Source organism: Corvus hawaiiensis, chromosome 4 (genome assembly GCF_020740725.1).
Source record: "Corvus hawaiiensis isolate bCorHaw1 chromosome 4, bCorHaw1.pri.cur, whole genome shotgun sequence".
Classification (NCBI taxonomy): domain Eukaryota; kingdom Metazoa; phylum Chordata; class Aves; order Passeriformes; family Corvidae; genus Corvus; species Corvus hawaiiensis.
This window is the reverse complement of record NC_063216.1, coordinates 53425601-53434940: the sequence shown is the minus strand read 5'-3', so window position 1 is coordinate 53434940 and position 9340 is coordinate 53425601. Positions and strand designations below refer to the sequence as shown.

General features: G+C 43.5%; 1 protein-coding gene across 3 annotated transcripts; it reads left to right on the top strand.

The window, feature by feature from the left end:
* The first annotated feature begins 386 nt into the window (after positions 1-386).
* SMIM30 (small integral membrane protein 30) lies at positions 387-3475 on the top strand. 3 transcript variants are annotated; one of them, XM_048302046.1, is made up of 2 exons: positions 387-497; positions 1327-3475. In XM_048302046.1, the coding sequence occupies exon 2, from the start codon at positions 1398-1400 to the stop codon at positions 1581-1583; it is 186 nt and encodes a 61-aa protein (XP_048158003.1). In that variant the 5' UTR covers positions 387-497; positions 1327-1397; the 3' UTR covers positions 1584-3475. The 3 variants fall into 3 exon arrangements, with proteins under 3 accessions (XP_048158003.1, XP_048158004.1, XP_048158005.1); XM_048302047.1 differs by lacking the exon at positions 387-497 and adding an exon at positions 630-940; XM_048302048.1 differs by lacking the exon at positions 387-497 and adding an exon at positions 630-1009.
* Positions 3476-9340: the final 5865 nt, after the last annotated feature.

Here is a 9340-nt window from a genome sequence, read left to right as displayed (position 1 = left end):
CATGGGCCGAGGCTCATCGGAGCACGGGCACTCCGGGGCTCCGGCTCAGAGCCGCCCTGGGGAGCAGCCGGCGCCGCCGGCCAGGTCTCCCGGGAGGCGCCCGGCCCCGCCGCATCCCTCCGGGCCCAGGCCGGCCTGGCGAGCACCGCTCCCGGGGCCGCCGGCGGGGCCTGGGGCCGCCCTGGCTGCTGGCAGCGCCTGTGCCCCCGAGCCGCCCCCGGGAATCACGGCGAGCACGGCCGGGCGAAGCCGGCGGGGCCGCCGCAGCGGGAGCGGAGCGGAGCGGAGCGGAGCGAAGCCGAGCGGAGGCGGCCCGGCCGGGTCACGCCCGCCCCCGGCCGCGCCACCGCCCCTTCCTGTCATGGCCGCGGCCGGGCGGTGGGAGCGCGGCGGGGCGGCGCGGGCCGGCGCCTTCGGCTGCTGAGCGCCCCGCGGGCGGCGCGGAGCGGGGACGGCCTCAGCCCGGAGCCAGGACGGCCTCAGCCCGGAGCCAGGAGGTGACTGAGGGGCACCGTGCGGGCAGGGCCGGCCGGGGGCTGCCCCAAGGAGCGGCCGTCCGTCGGCGGCGGGACGGGGCGGCGCGGGCGCCCCAGGGCTGGCGGGGTCCGGCCGGCGTGCGGGCGTAGTCCGGCACTGGCCCCGCCAGGGTGCGAGCGGAGCAGCCGCTTCTTCGGGTGTCCCGACGCGGGATTTTGTCGTGTGCGCCCCGGGAACGAGCCTTCCTCGCGGGAAGAACTATTGTGGAGAGGGCGGTCCGGGCTGGTACCGGCGTGCTCCTCGAGGGCACCTTTCCAAGTTACAGGAACCACGACGGACATTTGTCCCGCAGTGAGGGTGTGCACGGTGGCACTGCCCGGGGGGCTAACTCGCGCCCTCTCCAGTGTACCGTAGTCTGTCCATGCTCACGGATCCTGAGGATGCCCGGTGTTAGGAAGTGTGGGTGAGTGATGTGCAGCAGCCATCGAGCCCTAAAGCCCTGGTGAAACAGGCCTGCGTAGCAAAGCACCAGGTAAGCAGGCTCTGGTAGCTGCAGGCAGGAGAGCCTGTTCTGACTTTACCCGACGGTAAGGCTTCAAAAGATTCGTTTCCACATAGTTACATAACAAGTTAGCAAACCCACTGTGGCTGTCTCATGATAATAAGTCATTTGCTATTGTAATTGAGAAGATAAAACCTAAATTTCATGAGCCCCACACAGGTACCTGTGATGCATCAATCACATCAGTTGGCTTTTGGCAAGACAAATCCAGGGGGGAAGGCAGGCAGGAAGGAAGGAAGGAAGGAAGGAAGGAAAATCCTGTAATGTTCCTTTTGTTTTCCTTGTAGATACCACTGAAATATCTGCTGTCCACCACTTTCCTCATTTAACTTCCCCTTGGGGTCAGCTGGTTGGCAGCATGCCTTCAACCGAGAACACCTCAAAACTTTTCCTGGTCCTGGTGTCACTGCTGCTGGTGCTGCCAGTAGTTGAAGCCGTGGATGCAGGAGATACCATTGCCTTCCTTCTAGGCCTCGCTGTCAGTGTCGTCGGATTCTGCGCCTGCCTTGGCTTGTATGCAAGGAGAAGGAATGGGCAGCAGTGATTTCAAGAAAATGCTCAGATGAAGTGAATTTCTGAACACGGTTTGGGTCTAAGACTGAGCTTTGGTTCTGCATAACTTTCAAAAAACATGTAGTAGATATTTCTGCAAACCCCTCTTACTGTTCAGTACAAGAGAGTCAAGACTGTACCCGGTAAAAGGGATTTGTACCATCTGTCCTCATTACAAAAAGATAATTTTATATTGTTTGTGATTAAATATTGCCTTAGAGAAGGTAAAAACTTTTCGAATGGGGAAGTAAAACTCTTGAGTGGCTCACAGTAAAAGTTTATAAATTTAGCACGTGAGGGAGGCCATCAACAAGTTCCATAATTTTGGTTTCAGTGTCAGGAGGAAGCAGCTATTAATCTTTCCAGTCAGGATGACAAGAGTTTTGAAATTAGTCCTAGCTAGATAGCTAGTGAGCAGACTGCTCTAACTTGTGTGCTCATGCTCACGTTCTCTGTAATGACAGTTAACACCTAACAGCTCACTTCTGCTGTCACATGGATGAGACTTAAGAGAACTAAGGAAATATGAAAGGCTTTTTTTTTTTTTTTAATACTTTTAGAGCATTTTTATTTTAGAATATGCCACTCCTGTAGCCTGTGTTCTTATTACCAAGTAGATACACTTAAGAATGAGACCACCATTTTTGTTTAACATGTATTTCACAGAAAAGTACATGTAAGGCTATGTAAATCAGATTAGGGATATGGGCTTTGTCTCTTGTTTATTTTTTGTACTCAGCTTTTCTCTAGGTGCGCCAGGTTTAAGGCTTACTTTGTTTTGGTGTTTGTACTTTTTACTCCAAAATGGAAGACTTAACTATTTTGATGAGGAATTCTGTGTACTATTTCTGCATTAGAAGTTTGTTGGAATTATAACAAGACCATTGTGCACATGTTTCTTTTACAATGTAGAAAGAACTTGTTTCGTTAAAATCCTGGGTTTAGTCAATGGGTCCATTGTTCGTGAGTGTGTTCCTCGTGACAAACTTATGTTGCTAGCTAAACATTTAGGTTTCTCTAACTGATGCACGAGTACCACAGAAGATTAGGACCAAAACCAAAGTAAAAATCCTAGAATTTTTGCTAGAAATCTTGGCTTTTATCTTTCAGAGCTATTTTGATACTATTTTTCCACTTCCTCTGTGTCTCTGTTCAGTAGAGCAGAAAGCAATGGCTAGAAGAGTTGTTGGGCAGGTCTTATGTAAGTAATTGGATGGGCAAATCATGTTCTCCAAATCCTGATTTCTGCATGCCATTTTTGGCAGAAAGGGACACAATGCGCAATTACTGTGTACAAATGAAATTTACAGCCCTAAGAGGAGCTTTAGACAGTAGCATCACCTTTGAAAGCTGCCTAGCAGCAGTAGATGGTCCTGTATGTGATAATTCAACTGGGTGGGTGCAAGCACAGATCAAAGTGGGATCTTTGGTATTCCAACTTACCTAAACAAACAAACAAAAAAAAAATCACCACAAAATTGCCATTTAGTTCACTTTATAGTTTCCAAAGTTACAAAATTTTGCCATTTTTTCAGTAAAATATTAGGTATTGCTCTTTCAACAGAGTACATTTTAACACAAGCAGATTTTCACTGGGTTCTTTATCTACACCTTGGAAAAGATACATGGCAACAGTTTCACTGCAGGAGAACAAAATTTTAACAGAGTAATTATCTTCAGGCAATAGGGATATGAGAAATTGTATTATTTGCCCAAAGCTGTATGTACTTCATTGAAAAGTGTTTGCACAGCGTAATGGCTTTGTTTCCTGGGTTCTGACAGAAGCTTTATTGTTGAAGACTTACATTTGTCATTACTTGGATGTAAAATCAGATACCCCTGTTTTTCCTCTGTCATAATAAACTGACGTATGATTTGTCATCAGCTTGATGAAGTAATTCTTACTAAAAGGATAATTGAGATGACAGAAATGACTGAAACTGTTGAAATTCCTTATTGGAATGGCTCTTATTTTCTTATCTACTTTTGCTTATGTTAGATAACTTAATGAACGAATGTATCATAAGGTATGTTTTCAGTTAACTTTTGTGCAGTGAGTGTACTTCTCTTGGTCCTACTACTTGTTTATCCCATTTCAATAACTGTTACTTTAAAGCACTTCAGGGAGCTGGTCCCCTTTCTTTGACACTGTCAGCTTGTAGTTGCAAAGAATCCTGTTTGCCTGGTTCAAGGAAAACTTAAAGTACTTATTTTTCCTTTTGACTATGAATTTTCAACATATCTTACACAGTTGCCTATATACCAGAAAAGCTATTTATGTCAGTTTTCTAGCTGGAGACACAAGGATATAAAGGACCATTTTCTGTTGTTTTGGTGTTTTTTTTCTTTTAATGCAATATTATATTTTAGTGCTTTAGTTATTTGAGTTATACTCTTTTTTTTTTTTTAACTTAAAAAGAGCTAGTTTTATCCAGGTGTTTTGTGAAAGCAGGGTTCTAGCTCTTTCAGGATTTCAGCTACTGCACAAATCAGTTCACTTTGTGCACTAAGATAATACTATTAGTAGCTGTTTTCAGAGCAGAAAGTAGAAACAGCCTGACAATGTCCACCTCTTAACGAATACAACCTACCCTCTGATAAAAAAAACCTGCAGGACAAGAAACAGTAGCTTTTGACTGCAATGATATCCATATGCTTTAACAATAGTGTATCTAAAAACCAGCCATTCTAAAACCCATGTACAGTCCCTTTGAGCATGGACAGAAGCCCTTCACTTGTCCTGACATACCTTCAAGTGCTGCACACCAGCTAGGCCTTACCATTCTGCTGCATACAGCAGTACCTGGGGCAGGAATGCAAAGGCTTCACACAATTCCTAATGCAGTCACTTCTCTGGGTGTATGAACACTGGTAAACCACTTTCTCCTACTCAGATAAATCCTGCTGCAGGTGGTGACGCTGTTTTAATACTATTGTGAGACCTGGCAGTTCTATGACATCTTGCATTTGAGGACCTTTATATGTTTACAGGTATTAATGGTTGCATCCCAATTCTGTCCCTGGGGCAAGTGGAAGGAGAATCACTGGCTTAAGAGGTGTCACAGGAAGCACCTGGTATCTCCAGGACACTCAATGATTTTTCTGGAGTGTGTTGTGCTTGTGGTTCTCAGCCACTATGCCCTTCCATGGAAGCTGTCCCTGGACTAGCCCAGACCCTCATGTACTGACTAGACATAGTTAGACACAGTCTGAAGCCCTGGTTCCCCTTTGCATAATGCTCTTTACATAAGCTTTGTGAGAAGGGGAGTTCACTGTTTATAACAAGATAACCATGGCTAAATGGATGAACCTTAATAGGTGTGTTAACATGCTAAATGCCCTAATTATTATGCTACAGAAGTAACCTTTCCATTCATTTCTACATCTGATGAAAGGTTTGGCAGTTCTAAACTGGAGTAACTATGAGATTATTAGGAGTGGTGGAAAGGAGAGAGCTTGGGTCTGGTTGTCCTCCCAATTTACTCTTGAACAAATTGTAAACTATCCGAAGTCAACAGCACGTGTGTGTTGTTCACCAGATGAAAAAAGTGAGACTACTAATTCAGAACCAAATGCAGCAAAACATATTGGGCAAGATCTGATGTGACTATCAATGCACAGGACCTAAAGTACTTAATTCCTGCCTAAATCAATCTTTAGAACTTTTAAGTGACAAGTTTTTAATATATTAGACGTTGACTGCACTGCTAAGTGTTTAATTCTTAAAGAATGTAACCAGTTTCTAAATTACAAAGTTTCAGTTCACATGAATACACAGTAACACAAAATATTACACGTGGAAAGCAAGTTTTCCAGCAAGCAACCTGGAATTTACATACCAGGCATGATATGGTAAATAACATAAAAGTACATCTTTGAACTAAAATTAAAAGAACAATAAAATAATATAGGCATTCAAAACATTTCCAGACCTTGTACTGGTCTCAGCTCAGTTTCTCTGTAATGGAATTTGAAAATGCGTGGAAAGCTCTGTCACGTTAAGGTGCAGGCATACTAGACAGTCAGCAGAGCCTTTTGTTTCTGGATAATTCATCTGATCAGATCAAAAACAGATTTTCATGGGAAAAATAAAATGTCCCTTTAGTGCGCTAAGCAAAGAGACCCATAGAATCATAGAATGTTAATGGGTTGGAATGGCCCTTAAGGATCATCTAGTGCCAAACCTCCCTGCCATGGGCAGGGACACCTCCCACCAAACCAGGTTCCTCAAGGCCTTATCCAACCTGGCCAGGGTTGGAGCATCCAGACCCTCTCTGGGCAACCTGTTCCAGTGTCTCACCATCCTCACAGTTATTTCCCCTAAAATAAATTTCCCCTCTTTTAATTTGTACCCATTTCTCACTGTCCTGTCACTGCAGTTTCTGATGAAGAGTCCCTCTCTGGCTTCCCTGTAGGCCCCCTCAGAGATTGGAAGGATGCTATGAGGTGTTCATGCAACCTTCTCTTCTCCAGGCTGAACAGCCCCAACTTTCTCAGCCTTTTAGGGGACATGCTCCAGTCATCAGCTTTGTGGCCCTCCTCTGGTCCAAGAGTTCAGTGCTCTTCTTCTGTTGGGAGCTGTAGGACTTTCTGTAGGACTGTACCCAGCAGTCCAGGTCGAGTCTCACAAGAGCAGAGTAGAACAGGAGAATCACCTCCTTTGACCTGCTGGCCACACTGCTTTTGATACAGCCCGAGACACAGTTGTTTTTCTGGGCTGCAAGTGCACGTTCCTGGTTCATGTTGAGTTTTTCATCAACCATTACCCCCAAGTCTTTCTCTCCAGGCCTGCTCTCAATCACCACTCCACCAAGCCTGTAGGTGTGTCTGGGATTGCCCAACACAGATATAGGACCTTGCACTTCACTTTGTTGAACTTCATGAGATGAGGTTCACATGGGACCACCACTTGAGCCTGTCAAGGTCCCTCTGGAAGGCATCCCTTTCCTCTGGGGGATCATCTGCACGACACAACTTGGGGTCATCAACAGATTTGCTGAAGGTGCATTACACAGCAAAAGTGAAGGCCTGAAAGCAGAGTGCCCTCCATCAGACCTAGGAGTTGCAAACATTAGAGGCAGGGAAGAGAGAATTGTGTCCACAAGCACGCTGTTGTAGAAAACTAGATGTTGCTGCTGGGTTGGGTTAAAGTTTGTGTTCTGCTTCAGTCTTCCTGTATTGGCCGTGTTCCTCCTCACTAGTCATTGTCTTGGAAATTTCAACTGGAACCAACTGTACTGGCAGCTTTCTCAGCTGCCAATCATTCAAGGCACTACAATTTTGCATACATCTTCATACTGCTACTCTCCACTTGGCAAGTATAAAAGCATGAAAATTACTTTCTTTTCCTGAATGGAGCTAAAACACTGTGGAGCAACACAGTTCTGTAAAACTTAGAAGAAAAGGGTCTGTCTTTTTCTTCTGTTTTTGTGTTCTTCTGTTTGTGCAGCTGATTGCACACACTGTGACAGTGCTAATAATAAATAATATAACTCCATGTCATTCCCTACCCTCTCACAGAAAAACAACCATCCTAAAACATGACCAATTTTAATCTCAGAAGAAACAAAGTAAAGAAAATTGTCACTTTTATAAAAATATGTTCACTTTCAATTTCATGAGTTACCTGTGAAATGAGAATGTCTTTAATTCTAGAACTTTTCAAGGACATTTTCTGCCAACCTATTTCTGAGCTGATATGGTTATGGAAATTACATGCTCAATACCTGCACTTATTTCTCAGTATTTAACCTAACATGATTGTTCATAAGTCCCATGGTAGCAGTTTGAAATTTTATTTTTTATCTATTCAAATGACCTGGAAGATCAGCAGAAGCCATATTGACTCATTTTTCTTCAACAGCACATATTTATTTCAGCATCTGCATGAAAAACAAGGAGCATTTAAGCTTTTTTAAAATCTGATCATTTCAGAAAGGTCATTTGTGATCAAATTCCAAAAGTCTATCTGATATTTGCAGACAGTATATAATCTGTAAAGTGGCCTATATCTACTAAAAAAAAGCCCTTTTTCATAAAATGTAACAAATAAAAAAACATATAAAATTAAGGATGCTGATTGTATATATGGAGCAGTAGCCAATAAGAAAACACTATTCAGCAGTAAATGTCATACAGCCATGTTTTTCATCCTATTGTATTTGTAAATCACAAAAAAATATATCAAAAATAGGCAAAAAGTGCTTTTCCAAGAACAAGTCCATATTATTTAGTTATAATTATGGCTCTAGTGCAAATCTCAATGAAGTCAGCTCAAAAAAATTTATTGTCCTAAATTGAAATTAAGCTCTTCTAAAGGGGTGACCATACTGCCTTCTGAATCCCATATAACTTTGCCACAACCATCCCCCACGCCAGGGCTATGGCAGCAGGCTGTCCCAATGCACAGGATGCTGGCTAACCTCAAATCCTGCCTAGGAAGTGACAGACAGCTGGGTCTCCCTGGGTGCCAAATGCATGCCCAGGCCACTGCTACCCTCTCGCTCCATAGATTCATCTCCAACTGTGCAAAAAGCCAAATAGGTGATGAGCTATTTGTTTAAACATTCAGGAATAGCTGTGTGGCTTATACATCTTTAACCTTCCATGCCAGATTTCACATTTCAAAATTTAATATTGTTGGTACACTTAGTTTTTAAAAGCCCTGTATATAATCTTAACATACAGCATCCGTGTTGGCTGGGGTGAATACATCTAGGAGAGATAGAAAAGCAGAGGACGCCGTCAGATGAAAGGATAGTCTAAACTGTCCATCCAAAAAAAAGGGAAAACAGAAATCATCTTTGGTAAGAGTCTGAGCCAAGAAATGTACAAGGTGACCTCCAGAGGCCCTTTCCAACCTAATTTACTGTATGATTCTATGAAATCCTAGTTGTAAATGGGATGCATAAACAGAAGCTCAATTCATTCGTATCTTCCTTGCAAACAAGGATATATTTGTGGTGAACAAATCTAATCACAGTGTGAGCCCATAGGGAACCTGACTGCAAAAGCTGTGAGGCTGTTCAGTCATCATGTAAGACCACAGGGATACCAGATGTACCAGGATTCTCCCACTGTGTCTAGTGAAACTCAATCCCTGAGGCATTAAAAGGTTATGGAAAAAAGGGAGCAAATGCAACACATGTACACTAATCCTCTTTTCAGAGTGGGATTTTTAGAGATGGGTTTATGAGGCTAGTACTGTACTCCAAATGGAACTCAAGTAGTAGCTTCAGTGTAAAGCCCCAAATGTGAATTATGTCAACTCCTGCCCAAGTCAACATTTTGAAAATATTAAGATTTGACAGCCAGAATAAAAGACTTTGTTGCACATGGAGTTCCCATTGGCATCAGTGGGAGTTTAGGACAAGGTCAAATACAAAATACGGGTTTGGATGCAGTAGATACGTTGATAGGATGGAGGGGTCCCTGTCATTTGACCAGTAGTGCACCTTGCACCAGATGGTGCTCTTTGGGAACTGCAGCCATACAATCTCCATCCACATCTCTTTCCTTAGAAAAATATTAGCTGAATTATTTATTGTGATAACTGAATGCCAGATTTTCATCTGGTTTAAAAACAGCCTGAGGTTGCTGAAATCAGTGCAGTCATCCTGATTTAAATTCATTTTGAACAGAAAACACAAGAGGCTTCATTCTGACCTTGCACCAGCCCTTATACATCTGTGTAATGCAGTAGAATTATTCTTGATTTCCATTTATGTGAAAATCTAAATTGGTTCTTAA